Source organism: Scyliorhinus canicula, chromosome 20 (assembly GCF_902713615.1).
Source record: "Scyliorhinus canicula chromosome 20, sScyCan1.1, whole genome shotgun sequence".
Classification (NCBI taxonomy): Eukaryota; Metazoa; Chordata; class Chondrichthyes; order Carcharhiniformes; family Scyliorhinidae; genus Scyliorhinus; species Scyliorhinus canicula.
Window position 1 is genome coordinate 41,095,631 of NC_052165.1, and position 20,354 is coordinate 41,115,984.

General features: G+C 42.7%; 1 protein-coding gene across 13 annotated transcripts in view; it reads right to left on the bottom strand.

The window, feature by feature from the left end:
* Positions 1-20,354, bottom strand: part of ppfibp1b (PPFIA binding protein 1b) — a 180,101-nt gene that overhangs the window by 12,732 nt on the left and 147,015 nt on the right. For 8 of the 13 annotated variants that reach the window (XM_038779991.1, XM_038779994.1, XM_038779995.1 and 5 more), the window contains 10 exons: positions 19,652-19,779; positions 18,916-18,978; positions 17,486-17,546; positions 17,321-17,359; positions 16,965-16,994; positions 14,327-14,501; positions 10,363-10,395; positions 4,481-4,619; positions 1,486-1,614; positions 651-801 (listed from right to left, as the gene is read on the bottom strand). In XM_038779991.1, coding sequence (XP_038635919.1) covers positions 651-801; positions 1,486-1,614; positions 4,481-4,619; positions 10,363-10,395; positions 14,327-14,501; positions 16,965-16,994; positions 17,321-17,359; positions 17,486-17,546; positions 18,916-18,978; positions 19,652-19,779 — 948 coding nt within the window. The remainder of the gene's footprint in view (positions 1-650; positions 802-1,485; positions 1,615-4,480; positions 4,620-10,362; positions 10,396-14,326; positions 14,502-16,964; positions 16,995-17,320; positions 17,360-17,485; positions 17,547-18,915; positions 18,979-19,651; positions 19,780-20,354) is intronic. The other 5 variants (XM_038779999.1, XM_038779998.1, XM_038779989.1 and 2 more) reach the window with 3 other exon arrangements.

A 20,354-nucleotide genomic window follows, 5' to 3' on the forward strand; every position in this document is an offset into this window, starting at 1 on the left:
TATTTTTAAAAAGAATCACCTCATCTAGGCGAGGGAGGGAGAGGTTTTGGGACAGTTGCTGACAGCTGCCCCACTATTGGCATCAGCCTCCAGAATGCTGACAAAATCTGATCTGATCTGTCAGGTGATAAAGACACAGTTCTGCCAATTAGGTAATTATGTTCTCCAGACTCTAATTTAACATCACAGGCAAGAAATTACTTTGGCAACCCATCTGTATTTGTATTTGCCAAAGTTGGAATTCCACTGTAGTTCTTCCCGGGCCCTATTGCCAGAACAAGTCAGTCAGCTTATTGTTTACATTCTATTTTTAGTTAAAAATGAATTTAATTCATCTAGTACCAACTGAAATTCAAATGCAAACATCTTGCTGTTCAGCAAGTCACATGAACCCAGGGTGTCCCACTCCTTTCAGCTCACCACTGACGGCCATGCCTCCAGATATCATGGCTCCAACCTCTGGAATTCCTTTCCAAAACCTCTCCCTCCTCTAAGACTCTCCTTAAAATCCTTCTCTGAATCAACTATCCCAATAGGTTTTTCTTTGGCTCAAGGTTGCTTTTGTCTGATTGCACTGCTACGAAGTGTCTTCAAAGACTTGCCTATTTTACAGGCACTATAAAAATGCAAGTTGTGGTAATTTGACTCACCCTCTCCAGATCCTGCTGAGATGCGTGCAGCAACGTCTGTCCTGAAGTGATCCAGGATTTGGAACCGCCCACATATATGCCCAGTCCTTGATCATGCAGCCAGTTACACACCTGCTCTCTGCTCCACTTTGCAAATGGAGCATCCAGATCCCTGCAGAGAAAATTAGGTTGTGCCTCAGATTAGTGGCAAATTAGATTTAGAAAACAAAATTCTGTTTAAATTACCAATACCAAATCTAGACAATCCACTTACTATGCGAAGTGCTCAGATGAAATAGAGAAAGCTTTTAGTTGGCTTGTTGTTCCTATCCCACCTTAACTCATGGTTTTCCCATTATACATGAAAGATCTAACCCTGAAAATTAGTCATATATTTCCGTCTCCAACATTGCCACCATTTCTACTCCAAGCCAAATATATTCCCAAATATATATTTTTATTGTTGTCCAATTTGCACTTTGTGAAAGAAATTAATTGTCTCCAACTTGTTTGACTTGCCTGTATTTTATTTCCACATTCTATGCAGGAGGTACATATATTTATTATCCCCGCCAGCTGTGGATGGTCAGTTGTTAAGTATATTCAACATGAAAACTAATTTTGGCTCCTAAATGAATCGAGTATGGGGATGAGGCAGGAAAGTGGAGCTGAGGTCTAGGGAATGGTGGAACAGGCGAGAAGGGCCATAGCTTATTCTTCTTTATGTTCTCAAACAAAATTGTTGTATAAACCTACCAGTTACCTTGAACTGTAGATAGAAGGGATAAAATATAAGTCCATAAGGATCTGAATAAAACACTCAAAATTTGTGTTTACATTTTGAACTGTATCATACGTTTTAGCATGCTGTAGATCCCGGGACCAGCCGAGCTTAGGACCTGACGTACTCCTGGTTCCACCTCTCTTGAAATCTGTATCAGTCATGTCATCAGGATTGAAGGTGGTTGATTGGCTTCGTTTAAGCCTGTAAACAAAAACCCAAAAAGAATTCAATTGATGCAAACCCAAATCCATCCCACTGCTTCCACCTTGCACCAGTAGGCCAGCATTTTCCTCTCTGCAGCTGGCAACCACTCCCACCCAGTGTCCATTCATTTAGCAACAAGGCCACATTGTCCACAATCCAATTATCACTGGTTTCACTAACATTGTGGCTTTGAGTGAAACTTGGCAGCACCTTGCCTCTTAATGAAGCTTCCCTCACTTGTCATGGCTTTGACAAAGGGTCATCTGGACTCAAAACGTTAGTTCTTCTCTCTCCCTACAGATGCTGCCAGACCTGCTGAGAGTTTCCAGCATTTTCTCCCAAGTTTGAGATACTCCCCTTCCTCAGCCTCTGCACTGAAATCAGCAAGGATGATTAGTCAATCAACATCACACGCTTCCTCGTGTTCACAGACATCCTATCCTCTCTAAAACTCGCCCTCCATACAAGTCCCCTAACCCATACCCCCAATCTTATCTACTTGTTTCCTTATAATAATAATCTTTATTGTCACAAGTAGGCTTACATTAACACGGCAAAAAGTTACTGTGAAAATTCCCTAGTCTCCACATTCCGGAACCTGCTCGAGTACATGGAGGGAGAATTCAGAATGTCCAAATTACCTAACAACACATCTTTTGGGACTTGTGGGAGGAAACCGGAGCACCCGGAGGAAACCCAGGCAGAACGTGCAGACTCTGCACAGACAGTGACCCAACCGGGAATCGAACCTGGGACCCTAGTGCTGTGAAGCGACTGTGCTAACCACTGTGCCACCATCTCCCAACACCCAATCCCCTACTCAACAATCCCCACTTTCTTCCATGTCCATCCCCGACAACAAACCAGTATGGCACCCTCAAGTTCCAGGGCTGCAGGCTTGAGCAGTTGGCACACAAATAGTTTAGCTATCTATTATATCAGGTTGGACCACATAAAGCAAATTAGTCTAACACTCATCATGCTAAAACACCCACTATTTCACAAACATATGAATTAGGAGCAGGAATAGGCCACCAGAGAGCAAAAAATAACTTCTCCTAGGTTTCCCTCTGCCTTAACCTCAAATTTGCATATTAGCTGACATTGTTTTCCAAAACCACTCAACGCTCTCCTGTCAAAACAAAAACCCTCAACCCCATTGGCCCAGCAAACAGCTAGCAGGTTTTCAAACCCTTTCTTCCCAAAAGTCTGTTGTTAGCTCCTACATCTGTGCTCATAACTAAAAAAAGAATGTGCATTTATATAATGCCTTTAATGACCTCAGGATGTCCTAACATGCTTTAGAGAATAACCGTTGTTGTAATGTTTAGAAATAGAGAGGCCAGCAGGTTCCCACAAACTGTAATGTGAAAATGATCATATGATTTGTTTTTGATGTTACTATTTAAGAGATAAATGTTGGCCAAGGCTCAAAGATTGTGTCATGGGATCTTTTACACCCACACAAGAGATAAGGAACCTCAGTTTAATCCGAAAGAAGCAAAGCACTCCTTCGATACTGTATTGGAATTCCAGCCTAGGCTTTTCCTTTAATAATTTTTTTCGGGATGTGGATATGCTGGCTAAGGCAGCATTTGTTGCCCATTGCTAATTTTCCTCGAGAAGGTGGTGGTGAGCTGCTTTCTTGAATCGCTACAATTCACGTGGCTTAGGTGAATCTACTGTGCTATCAGAGGGTTCCAGGACTTGACCCAGTAGCAGTGAAGGAACGGCGATGTATTTCCAAGTCGGGGCGGTGAGTGACTTGGAGGGGAACTTCCAAGTGCTAATGGCCCCATGTATCTAACTGCTCTCGTCCTTCTAGATGGTAGTGGTTGTGGGTTTGGACGGTGCTGCAGTGCATCTTGTAGATGGTACACACGGCTGCGACTGTGCGTTGGTGGGAGGGAATGTTTATAAAAGGGGTGCCAATGAAGTGGGCTGCTTTGTCCTGGTTGGTGCTGAGCATCTGGAGTGTTGTTGGAGCTGCACTCATCCAGGCAAGTGGGAAGTATCCCATCACACTCCTGACATGTTCCTTGTAGGTGGCAGATAGGCTTTGGGGAGTCAGGTGATTCCTAGCCTCTGACCTACTCTTGTAGCCACATTATTTATATGGCTAGCCCAGTTCAATTTCTGGTCATTGGTAACCCCCAGGATTTTGATAGTGGGAGATTCAGTGATGGAAATGTCATTGAATGTCAAGTTCGATGGTTTGATTCTTATTGCCGATGGTCACTGCCTGGCACTCGTGGCGCAAATGTTACTTGCCACTTGTTAACCCACGCCTGGTCACAGAATCATTATGGCGCAGGGGAGGCCGTTTGGTCCATAGTATCTTCACCGGCTCTCTAAATGGGCAGCATGACTTGGTGCCATTCCTTTGCCCCTTCCCCATACCCCTGAACATTGTTTCCAGTCAAATAATCATCTAATGCCCTCTTGAATGTCTTGGTTGAATCAGCCTCCGCCACACTCCCGGGCAGTTCATTCCAGGCCCAAACCCCTGTGAAAAAGCTTTTTCTCACATTACATTTGCTTTTCTCACACCACATTTGGTATTTATTTCAGTGATCAATTCATTTTGCAACAACATATGGCAGGTATTTTTCACAGACAAAAATAGCTAACATCCAGTGGGGTAACTCCGTGGTATTATTTTTGATAAATTGGTAATGACCCAGGCAAACTGTGAACTGAAAACAAGCTCTATACAGGTAGGAAACATTAGTGTAAACGAGGGAAAGGGTGACCATTAATAAATTGCCACAACGTCTCTTTCCTCTTTATTCCTGTACAACAAAATTCCCCATTATCCCAATCACTTTATACACCAAAAGTTTAATTTAAACAGACTGCTTACTTTCCAAATAATTTTTTGATTCCTTTTGATTTCTTTTTCGAATCTGGAGAGGTTGGAAACAGCTGAGAACCGTCTGCCTCTACTGCTCGCAGTGGGAGACCAGCAGAATCCACACGCTCCGATTCTCTCTCCGTCTCCGCTACATTTTAAAAAGAAAACAAAATTGAAGTTAGTATATTCCCCAACCCTAGCCAGCTGAGCAAAATGGATTGCTTTAAAAACAAAAAGAAAATTCCTCAGGAAACAAGGCCAAAATCGGCTGAATCTCTGAACTTAAAAGGACCCTCTAGATTAAGGCCCAGCAAAATGGCCTTTTCTTGTGCTTTGAAGCACACCACTAAGTATATAACATTGAAAACAAATAAAACTTACCATAAGGTGGCTGACTTGAAAGTGGAGCTGCCATTTTCTGTAGCGTGGCACAAACATGGGATTTTACCACTTAGCCTTTTCTCAGTGAGTAACAGCTAGTGCTGGGAGCCCAGCCCAGGCAGTGAATAAGCATCTTTAGTTGCCAATCCTTGCAAATACCAAGAATGTGGTAGCAACAACGATTAGGCCAGGGGCACTCGCAAATAAAGGGGTTCATAAAATATTACTTTAAATGATAAAATGTTTCAAGCTCTCAAAATGTTTACACTATTGGACTACGGTACATTTTTTCATAGAGACAAGGGAAGAATGCTTGTCTGGGTCATTACTTTTGCAAATTAAAAACCCTTCAGTTCGCGCAAACCATCAACTTCTGAATGATTTTCTGCCTAGATTTTCAGAAGTTGTCTCTGCAAATGCCTTACTGTTATGGACGGAGATCAGCTGTATTACCATTTATGATGTTTAGCACCCTCAGCAGAGCCACAGTAGCTTTGGAAAACCCAAACCCCTGACTAACATCAGTGCCTAAAAGACATTGTATTTGAAAAATAATCCTCATTTTCCTGTAATTTACACATGATCCTGTAAAAAAGGGGTGGGGGGCGGTTAAAAGTTAAGTTGCACAACAATGATTTCTTACTCCTTTAACAAAAGTCTTTCAACTAGTCAACCGATGGCCGTTGCTCCAATACACGACTGAGTGGGCATGTTGAGGATGGTTCTGTGAATATTCACAAGAAATCATACAACAATATGATCGGTGACAAGGAAAATATGGTGGCACAGTAGCCTTAAGGCAAGATGTTGGCACTCACAGAATCCGCCCTCCCGCTGAACACAATGATGCCTCTTGTGGAGATGAAATATCAGTTTTGAAATATTTGAAAAATCAATACACAAATGTCTACAATACTTCCCATTGAGGGAAAAAACAATACTCAGTGATCTTAAATTGATTTATGAAATCAATAGAGATTTTTTTTAAATATGGAGATCAGAACAGATTCATTCTGCATTTTAAAATTAGGTGATTAATCTAAACAAGATATTTGGCAGCAGGTCAGTGAGCACCTAGGGAAGCCAACTTGTTTGACCTTAATATTACACATGAAACCAATGTATGCAGAGGGATCACCTAGGCTTTTACATGAAAGTTTCCTTCTCACCAGGTAATAAATATATTCATCAACTTGCACTTACAGATTAGTTTAAAAAAAATAAATTTAGAGTACCCAATTAATTTTTTTCCAATTCAGGGGCAATTTAATCTGGCCAATCCACCTACCCTGCACATCTTTTGGGTTGTGGGGGCGAAACGCACGCAAACACGAGGAAAACATGTAAATTGCACACGGACAGTGACCCAGGACCGGGATCGAACCTGGAACCGTGGCGCTGTGAGACAGCTGTGCTGATCACTGCGCCACTGTGCTGCCCCTGATTATCTTTACCATAAAAACATTGCACAGTATTTCACAGGAGTGCTTAGCAAATCAAACCATGTAGGAGATATCAGGACAAGTGATCTGATACTTGTTCAGAGAAGTGGGTTTTAGGGACTGTCCTAGAAGAGGAAGGGTAGAGAGGCAGAGGGATTTAGAGAGCTGAATGCACAGCTGTTAATGATGGGATGAAGAAAATCAGGGCCAGGATTCTCCCGGAATCGGCAGGGCAGCCTGTACTGGGGCCAAAGAGCAGTGTGAACCACTCCGGCACCGGGCCGCCCAGAAGTTGCGGAATCCTCCGCAACTTCCGGGGGCTAGGCTGGCGCTGGAGGGGCTGGCGCTGCGCCAACCGGCACCGAAGGGCCTCCGTCGGCCTGCGCAAGTTAGCGCATGTGTAGGATTGCCAGCGTGTTCTGGCGCATGCGCAGAAACACTGCCGTGTTTCCTGCGCATGCGGTTTCTTCTCCACGCCGGCCATGGCGGTGCCTTACCCAGGCCGGCGCTGAGGGAAACAGTGCTCCCATGGCACAGGCCCGCCTGCAGATCGGTGAGCCCGATCGCGGGCCAAGCCACCGTGGGGACCCTCCCCCGGGGCCGGATCCCCCTCCCCTCCCCCGAGGGCTCCGCTAGCCGCCCTCCAAGCCAGGTCCCGCCGGCATGGACCATGTCTAATCCATGCCGGCAGGACTAGCCAAAAACGGGCAGCCGCTCGGTCCATCAGGGCCCGGAGAACTACCCGGGGGGAGGGGGGCTGCCAACGGCCCCCGACCGGCGTGGTGCGATCCCTGCCCCTGCCCGAAAACCGGCGGCAGCGAATTCAGCAGGCGGCGTCGGGGCAGGATTCACGCCGCCACCCGCGATTCTCCGACCCGGCGGGGGCTCGGAGAATCCCGCCCAGATGTACAACAGGCAAGAGTTAGAGGAAATCTTGGAGGGTTGTAAGCTTTAAGAAGGTTGGAAATAAGGAGGACAGGATCATGGAAGAATTGAATACATGTGAATCTTAAAATCAAGGCATTTCTGGACTGGGAGCCAACAGATGTCCACGAGCACAGGATATGATAGGTGAACAAAAGCCAGTGAAAGTTAGGATAGAGGAAGATTTTGGATTGTTCAAGCTTATGAAATGTTATCTCATTATGAAATGTTATCTCACCCTACAGTGCAGAACCCTGTGCTGCCCTCTGAGGAATTAAAAGTAGAACTCAAAGTGCAATTATCAGCCAACGCCCCGCTTCTGACCTTATGGAGGGAGGGCATTGAAGTAGTTTAAGATGGATTTGCCTAGGACACTACCCTAAGATGAGTGATCTCCAATACCCACAACCACATTCCTCTCTGCTAGGTAAGGTTCCTTTCTGCTAGCTAAGTCTCCTGCTAGAGCTTTCCGCCTGATTTCCATTGTGTCTATTCGATAGATTTATGTAAAGTATAACAATTGAATGCATGAATTTGCTAGATAGATATTCTTTGGAGATCCCTAGATTATGATTGCAATAATCAGTCTATAGAGAAAACTCAACTATCCATGTTGCTAACCATTATGTACTACATTTTCTTCAGGCATAGTTCCACAAAAGGGCAGCACGGTAGCATTGTGGATAGCGCAATTGCCTCACAGCTCCAGGGTCCCAGGTTCGATTCCGGCTTGGGTCACTGTCTGTGCGGAGTCTGCACATCCTCCCCGTGTGCGCGTGGGTTTCCTCCGGGTGCTCCGGTTTCCTCCCACAGTCCAAAGATGTGCAGGTTAGGTGGATTGGCCATGATAAATTGCCCTTAGCGTCCAAAATTGCCCTTAGTGTTGGGTGGGGTTACTGGGTTATGGGGATAGGGTGGAGTTGTTGACCTTGGGTAGGGTGCTCTTTCTAAAAGCCGGTGCAGACTCGATGGGCTGAATGGCCTCCTTCAGCACAATAAATTCTATGAAAATGGCAGGAAAGAACATACAAAAAAAATTGGTGAAGCTCATCAGAATCGGCAGTATTTGTAGAGAAGAAGAGTTAACATTTCAGGTTGAAACACATCATCTGGGGGCAGCACGGTGGCGCAGTGGGTTAGCTCTGCAACTTCACGGCGCCGAGGTCCCAGGTTCGATCCTGGCCCGGGGTCACTGTCCGTGTGGAGTTTGCACATTCTCCCCATGTTTGTGTGGGTTTCGCCCCCACAACCCAATGTGCAGAGTAGGTGGATTGACCACACTAAATTGCCCCTTGATTGGAAAAAATGAATTGGGTACTCTAAATTTATAAAAAAAAACACAACATCTGACGAAAGGTCATTTGACTTGAAACATTAACTCTGGTTCTCTCCACAGATGCTACTTGACTTGGGTGTTTTTTTGAACTTTTGCTTTTATTTCAGATTTCTAGCGGTCATGGATCTGCCTCGTAACAGCAGTAAAACTAAATTTAACAAGGCATGATAGGATGCGATCTGCCTAGCAACAATAGTAGCCAACATTCCAAAGTTATGGTACGATGCGACTTTCCCAGTACCAACATTAGCAGGCATCTAGACAGTATCAGATGTAAATTTCCCTATTAGTAGAACCAGCTTACCTAGATGACAGAGATGAGTGGTTAACACATACTAATTCTTAAAGTTAAGGAAGTTGAGTGAGGCAGTCAGAATGAAAAATCAAAAGGGGAAAATGGCATAACTGCAGGCACCCTCTAACAGTCTGAGAGGCCAGTCCACAACTCACAGTCAGAATGCCAGGCCCACATCTAAGTCTTATGGTCAAGGCTGTTGCAGAAACCTTTAGTTTAAATATCTTTGCTGGACCAGGAAAACATGTTCCCATACTTGAAATGAAATGAAAATCGCTTGTCACAAGTAAGCTTCAAATGAAGTTACTGTGAAAAGCCCCTAGTCGCCACATTCCGGTGCCTGTTCGGGGAGGCTGGTATGGGAATTGAACCGTGCTGCTGGCCTGCCTTGGTCTGCTTTCATAGAACATAGAACAGTACAGCACAGAACAGGCCCTTCGGCCCTCGATGTTGTGCCGAGCAATGATCACCCTACTTAAACCCACGTAACCCGTATCCCAACATTAACCTTACACTACGGGCAATTTAGCATGGCCAATCCACCTAACCCGCACATCTTTGGACTGTGGGAGGAAACCGGAGCACCCGGAGGAAACCCACGCACACACGGGGAGGACGTGCAGACTCCACACAGACAGTGACCCAGCCGGGAATCGAACCTGGGGCCCTAGAGCTGTGAAGCATTGATGCTAACCACCATGCTACCGTGAGGCCCCAAAGCCAGCGATTTAGCCCTGTGCTAAACCAGCATTATCAACCCTGTATTGTGTAGTAACAAGAAGCTGGATTTCTCTTGGATTTATTTCATTTGGATACTATTTGGGGAAAGGGGAAGTCATAAGTTCAGGGATCATAGATACATTTTGGAACAAGGGGTATGTTCTACATAAACTGTGTATGCATAGTGATTCATATACTTAATTGTCTTAGATTAGTGTAGTCCTATTTACGTGCATTTGTCTTTTCGTTACTTTAATAAATAACCTTCAATAATTGTTAGACGACGACTGGGATGGTTATTCTCACTGGGGTTTCACGTCACTCCTCACATCATTCCCCTACATTAAAAGGTGCTTTGTAAATGCAAGCAGTTATTATTCTCACCCTTCGCTGGTTACCATCAGTCCCTTTTGCAATTAAGTTCACTTCTGAGTGAAAGCCTCCAAGAAAACAAAGCTCCCCAATCTCGGCACCCTGAAATCCAGCAGGCCCATGACCAGGTGAGTAAATGTAGCATGGAAAAAACATTGTGAAAAGAATTCAAGAGTTAAAATAATGATGGTCATTAGCAATATCTGTTCATACTACCTAAAAGGCATTCCACTCAAAGCTAGAGGCAGGTTTTGCAGTTTAAAGTTCATATATTGCATTGGCTAAATGCTGTAGAATTTGTTTAGTTTAAGCTTAACTATCACATCACTATTAGCTCTGCTGAGCATGTAAAGTAATAAACAGCTGGAAGGTATGTCCATAGCAAGGCATTGATGCAGTCAAACATGCAGCTATACTATACCTAGCATTGGTGCACTTGCACTTCGACTGCGATCTTCAGTCATCCAGAAAATGTGTATAATCGTGGGGAGCACAGCAGCACAGAATATGCGGAACAACAAGGTAAAGTACAGATCAATTTACAGATACAAGCCACTCCAATCAGAAAGGTCAGGAAAAGTTCACAACATTAACAGGGTTACAAAAACAGTCAAGTATCAATGTTTTAATTTAAACAAAGGGGACAATTCTGTTGGCAGGATCAAAAAGCTGTGCCTCATCTTTAAACAATATTTAAATAAAATATTCCATAACGGCATTTCCATAGCCAGGTATAACCATTTCACAAGCAGAAGATGTGCCATCACTCTAGCCCAGGTCTTCCGGTCTCTGGATAGTCAGAGACTGGATGTACACCAGAAGATGCACTATGGAAGTCGCAATGCATGGACTTGGGTGGGAACTTGAACAGAAGTTTGACCATCTGATGGGCAATTACTCTGCTCCCCAGCACCCTCTGAACAAGTCTCCAAGTGTGAGGTTATCCATTTTGGACCAAAAAGGGATAGAGCAGAATACTTTCTCGATGGAAAAAAGTTAGGTACAGTGGACGTCCAAAGAGACTTGGGGGTTCAGGTGCATAGGCCCTTAAAATGCCAGGATCAAATGCACAAAATAATCAAAAAGACTAATGGAATGCTAGCCGTTATATCTAGAGGATTGGAATATAAAGACACAGAAGTTAGGCTGTAGGATACAACACCCTGGTTAAACCCCACTTGGAGTACTGAGCACTTCTAGGCACCACAATTTAGGAAGGATATTTTGGCCTTGGAGGGAGTGCAACGTAGGTTTATAAAAATGATTGTCTGGAGTATAGGGGTTGAGTCACAAGGAGAGATTACTCAAATTAGGCCTGTTTTCACTAGAATTTAAAAGGTTTAAGAGTGATCTGATCAAATTAATTGGGGGTTGCAAAAGCTGATATCTCTCTTGCCCCTTCCGACAGGGGTACTTGCCAACATCCTCTCACTAAGTCAATTTAGTCCCATTATCATAATGCAGTATTTTCAATGCATAACAAGATATGAATCTGCTTTTGTCACTGCATTCACCGTTCAATGGTCCACACATAAGAGTTATAGTTATAGGGTCATACAGCACAGAAACTGGCCCTTCGGCCCATCATGTGTATGCTGCCCATCACACAAATCTATACTAATCCCATTTACCAGTACTTCATCCATATTAGAGGACACAGCAGGATATAGATCAGTCAGAGTCTTGAGTGGAGAGATGGCAGATGGAGTTTAATGCGGACAAATATGAAGTCACGCATTTCGGACATTCTAATACAGATGGGAAATATACAGTAGATAGCGCAACTATTAAGAGTATTAACAGGCAGAGGGATCAGAGTGCAGAGGTAAACAGGTCACTAAAAGTGGCAATGCAGGTGGAGAAGGTAGTCAAGAAGGCAAACGGCATATTTGTCTTCATCAGCTGGGGCACTGAGTATAAAGATTGTCAATTCATGCTGCAGCTGTATAGAACTTTAGTTAGGCTACACTTGGAATATAGTGTTTAATTCTGGTCACCTCTGGTCCTTCAGAAGGATATGGAGGCTTTGGAGAGGGTACAGAATTGGTTTTCCAGGATATTGCCTGGTATGAGGGAAAGTTGAATAAACATTTGTCTGTTTTCACTGGAATGACGGAGGTTGAGGGATGACCTGATAGAAGTCTACAAAATTATGAGGGGCATGGACAGAGTGGATAGTCAGAAGCTTTTTCCTCAGGGTGGAAGAGTCAACTATTAGGGACATAGGTTTAAAGTGCGAGGTGCAAAGTTTAGAGGGGATGTACAAGGGAGGTTTTTTTTTTTGGTTTTTTTTTTTTTACACAGAGGGTGGCGGATGCCTGGAATTCGCTGCCGGAGGAGATGGTGGAAACAGATACGATAGTGACTTTTGAGACACATATTGGCAAATACATGAATAGGATGGGAACAGAGGGACCCCGGAAGGGTAGAAGGTTTTAGGTTAGACGGACAGCATGGTCAGAGCAGGCTTGGAGGGCCGAAGGGCCTGTTCCTGTGCTGTAATTTGCTTTGTTCTTATTCAAGATATTAACAGGGAAAGATAAAGATCATTTCCACTGATTGGAGATTCTAAAACTAGGGGGGCATAGTGTAAAACTTACGGCTAGACTGTTCAGGAAAGATGTTAAGAAGAACTTCTTCACTCAAAGAGTGGTAGAGATTTGGAACTTTCTACTACAATCTGCAGTTGAAACAAGAATAGTTGCTAATTTTAAATCTAAGATGGATAGATTATTGTTAAGCAAAGATACTAAGGGGTATGGACCAAAGGTAAGTATACAGAGTTGATCACAGATCAGCCATGATCTCATTGAATGGCAGGACAGGTTTGCGAGGCTGAATGGCCTACCACTGTTCCTATGTTCAGATGTGAAAGATACTCCATTGGAAAGTTGCTCAGAAAGATCAGAGGAAGGAAAGTGTACAATGTTTGTCTAGCCAGGGTCGGAAATAGGTGGATTTTCCCGCAGCAGGATTCTTCGTTCCGCCAGCAACGCACCCCCACCCAAGTCTTTCCCAGGGGGGTGGGGTGACCACAATGGGAAATCCCATTGGCCTGTGGCAGCAACAGAGAATCCTGCTGCCGGCGACAGCACGGCGCTGAGGAACATGCTGCTGGGGAGGTGGAGAATTCACCCCAATGAATTTCTGATCCTGATCAGATGATCAGGGCTATATTGTCACAGGCAAATATAAAACATTGCACATTTTGTCAACAGTAAAATAGTTTCCATGTTTTTTCTTTAAAAAAGCAAATAGTACAAGGATAATTTCCAGGTGGGGTGTGGTTGGGGGGGGGGGGGGGGGGGGGGGGTGGAAAGAGTTGTATTATAAATTAAAGGACTTCTGCAAAATACATCTGGTTCTACACAATGCCAGAGATTTCTCATAGGTCAATAAAACCCACTGACCCAAAATGTCCACCTGATTACTAATTTGAGTGTTCTGAATATTAGACATGATAAGTCAGCCACATTAACCCAAATTCAGTTACTTTGGTAGATTGAACGCAAAGGGAAAGTAAATACAAGTGCACACATATTTGTGAAACATAATTTCTACATTTTAACAAGTGAATATCTGAAAGATTAGTTTAGATTAATTAGTTATTTTACATATCTTATTGAATTCTCTACCTCCAAATGATGAGTTATTTGGAACAAGATCTAGCATTTGCTTTTAAAGTACAACACAGGGTTTTTATTTTTTCAATAGGGTAATAACCATGCTGAGACTAAGGTAATAGGTCCAAAGATGGTGGCGGTACGGTAGCACAATGGTTAGCACCGTTGCTTTACTGCGCCTGGGACCCAAGTTCAATTCCCGGCTTGGGTCACTATTGGCGCGGAGTCTGCACGTTCTTCTCGTACCTGTGTGGGTTTCCTCCAGGTGCTCTGGTTTCCTCCCACAAGTCCCAAAAGACGTGCTTGTTGTGTGAATTGAAATTTCTGAATTCTTCCTCAGTGTATCCGAACAAGTGCCGGAATGTGGCGACTAGGGGATTTTCACAGTAACTTTATTGCTGTGTTAATGTAAACCTACTTGTGACAAAGATTATTATAGATGCCTTTAATTCGAATGTTACTTATACAGTTTGGGGTTTATGGTGTATAGAGTTTGGAGTTCAATTCCCAACTTGCCAAATTGTGAAAGTTAAATAAATCTAATTTGTGCTGGTACCAGAAAGAGACTCTTAAAGCAGCCAGTCAGGAAGAAAACAGGCTGATTTGTTAATGTCCACCTCTCCCAACCTGACCTGTATGCAACTCCAGACCCACATTATGTACTTGACTCAATGCCCTGGGGATGGGCAATAAATCCTGCCCTGCCTATGTCACCCACATCCCAAACACCATTTTTTTATTGAACCACTTGTGCTCACTTACCCAGATTAGGCGCACTAGCTGTTCGTTTGCCACCTTTTATCTTGAAGAATCCACGGCCAAAAGAGGCTCTGGCCTTCTTAGAGGCTGCACTATCATCATCCAGTGAATTCTGATGCCCAGTTGGTGGCTTTGGTGGCAGAGCTGTGAACTTACTGATCTCCATACACGCTTTATTCTGGATGGTTTTAGATAATGGTATAGTTTAGTGCCCAGGGATATCTTGTGTCAGCAAAATTATAAGCATTTCATCAGAACAGATGCTGGGAATTTTAAACCTGACTTTGATAAATGATGCTAGATCCCCAAAAACATGCATTATATAATAAGTGGGATCCTCCAGAATAAGAAAATATAATTTAGTCCTATTAAAGCATACCAAAACACTGCAAAGTGGATTCCGCTAAACTGCGAGGCTATACAAGTTATGCAAAGTTACATACATACCTGTCAGACAATGAATAGCAATTTATAAATGTTTTCTGGGACTTGGAGTTAAAGCCAGTCAGACTGCTAGAATGACTGTCTAATAGATGCAAGAGCGCCAAATGAAATAAGGATGTCAAATTTAGACCCAGTGGAGCAAAGAGAAGGGTATGATGGCCAATACCACAGTTGCCAGGCTATGTTGTGAAATTGAATTCAATTGTCTGGTAATTTGTCAACTGGATAAGAAAACAAGTAATAATCCCAGAGTCAGATTAATGGAAGATGCAGGTTGGGATATATAATTGTGAATTGATGAAATAAGTTCGGTGAAACCATGATGCAAAAATAAATCTAGCATAAATTATGATTTGGGGAGCGCAAGGAATGGGATGGGCTGGTGAGGATAAAGGCAGTCTCAGAGTGGGGAGAGTATCGAGTTAGCTTTGTTTATGACGAGTGAAGGCAGGGAGACCCCCAAAGCCCTCATTGTCCACAGTACTGTCAGCTGGAGGTTTCAGCAAAAGAGGCATCAGCAGATGTTACAAATGGACAACACACTACTGATGAAAGGTGGAGGTTTTGGGAGAGTTGGACGGTCGGCTCAAGTCCAACAAAACACTGCCCACACCAGCAACAATACATTCAAGAACTTCCACAATAATAAGTGCACCCCTTTTTAACCAGCACAATTAGACTTGTTAACAACAAAACTTTCGTCCAGGTTGAAGTCAGAATCATGCAAGAAGTTAGTTTATAGGAAAAAGAAAGTAGAAGTTGTAAAATGCAATGAAGGGGTATCTAGCATGGAGACCACTATACTTTAAAAGTATCGACCATCAAAAGGCATCCTACCCCCCCCCCCCCCCCCCCCCCAGGTTCAAAATTTAAATATACGCTATCTTTTGTTTTGTACAGATTTGAAAATGATAAATTCTTTTTGAAATACATTCTCCCTCTTTTGCCTAGATAATGAGAAACTATAACCACAAGTCAGGTTAAGTCAGCAGCGCTGTACTGTCCAAATTTGTGTTATGGTTCAACCACTTACCACATGATAACCTGATTTTACAAAGTCCAGCTACGATTACACAGCATTTATATATTTCTTTTTAAATTTTAGAGTACCCAATTTTTTTTTCCAATTAAGGGACAATTTAGCGTGGCCAATCCATCTACCCTGCACATCTTTGTTGTGGTGGGGGTGAGACCCCCACCACAACAAAATGTGCAAACTCCACACGGACGGACAGTGGCCTGGGTCCGGGATCGAACCCGGGAATTCAGCGCCATGAGGGAGCAGTGCTAACCACTGTGTCATTGTGCCGCTTGCAGCATTTATCTATAATAATAATCTTTATTATCTTTTAAACTGTTTGAATGTGTACATATTTTAGACTGCAGGGTTTATTCCCTTTCAATTGAAATGCTTTTGTTAGCTTGCATAAAAAGTGAAGCTTTTGTAAGAGTCCTTCCTGTCTATTTATTTTATTGTCATTTCTTTTATTTTATTGTTTTTGGTCTGTGGACACATAATCGGAATATGCCTTTAAGCCGACGAGTGCTTGCCAGGACTGTGTTCCAGGTTTTGAATTTGAGAGAGGAGAAACCAGATTCGTCAGTGCGGAGTGAATCTTAAGAACTTGTTTTGGAGAAGTTGGTTTGATTCGCTAACTGGCAACCGGTGGGCTGGCCAGGGACAGTCTTCTGCCTGACAATAGATTGCTCTTTTACCCCAGAGGAGCAATGTTTCTCTCTCTCTCTTTGCTGCCGTCACCGTGGATCTGCAGTGAATTACAAGCTGAAGGAAAAGAAACTACCTAACTGAAGATCTAACCTTGAGAAACAAACCAACTGGAAGATATCCATCTGAATCAAAGATCCTTATCCTTTTACCTTCTTATATTTTCTTCATCTCTCAACCATCCTTTTCCCTGTGTTGTTTGTCTGTGTTTTATTTATATATCTATGAATATCTATACATATATCTATTTCTATGTATAATTACTGTTAATAATAAGAGGTTACTTGTGTTTAAATTTTACAAAGCTGGTGAATGGTTATAAATGCCAACAGGCAGCAGTAACCCAATTCATGGAAACCTTGATCACAGCAATATAAACATGTACTGGGACAAGATCAGAAATGAATTACAACGAAATAGGATTGAAACACATACTTTTCCACCCAATTAACAACACTGTTCACAGCTAACCTTAATCAAGAGCAAAATGTTCCCTGCCAGCTGAAAATGTAATAGATGAAGAGTTGGAGACAAAGAGAAAAAAAGAGTAGCATTAGAACAGGAAGAAATGTCCCTACATCAGTAAGCTGGGTGCAAAATATACACGGTGGCACTCTTACAGCTGATAGTCAGTTTACATCTGGAATGTATTGATACTACAGCAATTTACAGTGCAGATAGTTCTGTTCAATTTCTTAATTATAACAAGCTTATTAATTTTATCAAGGAAATTTGATAGAAATTGGATTACATAGCTGAGTCTAGATCACCCCGAGCACCTTTGTCTCAAACAAATTTACCGAATGTGTGCGACACTGGAAACGTACCTCCAAAGGGCTCTGTTGAGCAGGTTCCATGGATAATTTCTGTTCAAAAGGCAACAGGTTACAAATTTAAAATCTATAAACAATAGAGTACAGCTGAATGGCCAGTTGGCATTACAAAAATATTATCCATTTTCATAATTTAAAACGAGGTGAAACAATGCAAACCTTGTGATCCTCCTCCATTCTCAGGTTCTCCTGACTATCAAACTTGTGTACATCTGATAATCTGCAATAAAACATTAGGGAACTGGTTTCACTATCCAGCATCACAATCCAAAATTAATTCCAATTCTGTAAGCTCCCAAGCAACGGAGGACAGAGTAAAGAAAGGAAACAAGAACAGAGTATTGGAAATATTCGGGAGATCTGGAACATCTGTGAACAGCAAAATACAGTTTGCATTTAAGATCATGATCCAAAATGTTGCCAAACCTGCTGAGTATTTGAAGCACCCACCCACAGTAATTTGCTACAGTAAGTGATCAAGCCTCTGGAATATTTTGAGGGATCTGATGGAGAAAGGTAGTTTCTACATTTAACCAGGGCTGTTTATGGTCTATTCCAAACTTCCTTGGATGAATGCAGCTCCACCACACAAGAAGCTCAACACCATCCAGGATAAACACCCCACTTGACTGGTACCCCACCTAGTGCCTACATTAATTGCTTCCAACAATGCACTTTGGCAGTAGTGTATACCATGTACAAGATGCACTGCAGCAACTAATCAAGCCACTTCTGACAGCACCATCCAAAATTACCTAGACAGAAAAAGCCAGCATGGAAATATCACCACCTGCAAGCTCCCAAAGTGATACATCAGATGAGAAACTTGGGAACTGGAGTTGTTCGCCTTAGAAAAAGCTGGAGGAGATTTGAGAATTATGGAAAGGTTGTAGCACAGGAGGCGGCCATTTAGCCACTTATACCGGCGCCAACTCTCTGCAGGAGTTGCTTAGCTAGTCCCACTCCCCCACCGTTATACCGCAGCCCAGCAGATTTCTTTCTATTTAGATACTTACCAATTCCCTTTTGATTGCCATGACTGAACCTGCTGCCACCACACTTCGCAGGCAGGGCATTCCAGATGTTAATCACTCACTACATGAAAAATGCTTTCCTTTAGATTACCTTTAGTTCTTTCGCCAATCACTATAAATCTCTGTCCTCTAGTTCTCGATACATCTTTGAACGAACAATACTATAAAATCTCAACCTGAGGAACCCCCACTACTCTGTATAAACCTGTTCATATTTCTGAGGACTCTAGACAGGGTAAACAGATAAAACTGTTTCCATTGACAGCAGGATCAAGAACCAGAGAACTGTGATTTAAGAATCATGTGGTTACGATCTGGAACGTACTGCCCAATAGCTGGCTGGAGGCAAATTCACTTGTGGATTTCCAAAGGGAACTGGAAAAACACATAAAGGAAAAAACATGCAGGGCTACAGTGAAAGGCAGGGGAGCGAGACTAGCTAAACTGCTTTGCAGAGAGCTAGCACGGGCTTGTCAGGCTGAATGGTTACAACACAAAAAAAGGCCATTTCATTAATTGATTCACCTCATGTGTAGAAGTGCAGGGTGTACTTACATAGGACTGTCACATATAACAGTTTCTTCAACTAACGAAGAGATATCACCTGGCTGGATTTCACTGTAGAAAAAAGTAAATTTACATCAGGTTTCATAGTACAATTTGCCACACTTTCCTTAGAAAAAAGGCTACATACATTACCAGTGGAAGCTGTGGTGTGGTATTGTCACTGGTCTAGTAATCATTCAGAGAGCCAGGGTTATGCTCTGGGGACCAAGGTTCAAATCCCACCATGGCAGATGGTGAAATTTTAATTCAATAAAAATCTGGAATTAAATGTCTCATAATGATCATGAATCATTGTCGATTATTGGATTATTGTAAAAGCCCATCTGGTTCACTAATGTCCTTTAGGAGAAGAAATCTGCTGTCCTTTCCTGATGTGGTCGACTTGTGACTCCTAAAATTCTCTCTGAAAGGGCAATTGGGGATGGGCAATATATTCTGTTTCACCAGCGACACCCACATTCCCTGAACAAAACTAATTATCTCTAAGTCACGCTAATGTCAGCTCCCAGCTCATCCATAAATCTGTCATTTTTAAAATAATAAATACAATGGTACTCAAATTAGTCTTCAAATATTGCAGTTAACTTCACAAATCATCTGAAGGATATTAGTTTGTTTACTTGATGTTAAAATACACTATCATATCATTTAGGAAGCCTATCACAGTCTTCCAAACTTCAGTTACACTCAACCCAAGTTAGGTAGCAAAGCAAAATTGTTTTACCCAATGTCAGATGTTGTTTCAACTTCAGGGTCCATCTTCTTATTGACCAGTTGAGCATGATTCTTGGGAGTAGATGAAACCACTGGAATTGGTACTTGAAGGATGCTCGTGTGGATTTCAACTGGCTCCTAAAACAATTAGCACATTATCTACTTTTCAGCCATTATATTCTTTTACCAATGTCTGTTTGCTGGTGTACTTAAACATTAAAATGCAAACGTAGTTTTTAAAATCAGCTGTAAATGCATTGGAAGAAACCAGAAATCTGAATGGACTGATGGCCAAATGATTTTAGTCTGAAGTTTTTGATCAATTATTACATTCAGCTCCCAGCACAAATACGGTTTCCAGCAAAATTATACCCCAGAAGTACACGCTTGGCTATTTTATATTCAGCGCCTAGCTTTCATTTTAATCCTACTACACTAAATACCACGCAACGGTTTCTTATAGTACTTAGTTTTAATTTAACCCTGTTCTTTGGATATAAATCGAAATAAATTCTGGCCGGACCAGCGAGACCCAAATCCCATGAATACATTTTAAAGTGGCAGGAAGCCATTGGCCGACTGGCAGAACGGAGAATCCCGCTAACGGCCGATGTGCGCCGCACTGGGACAGAGAATCCCGCCCAGGTGTCTTACATGGCCACTCCTAACACAGCTCTCACATCACTACTTTAGTCTTTTTTCTCTTTCATCTT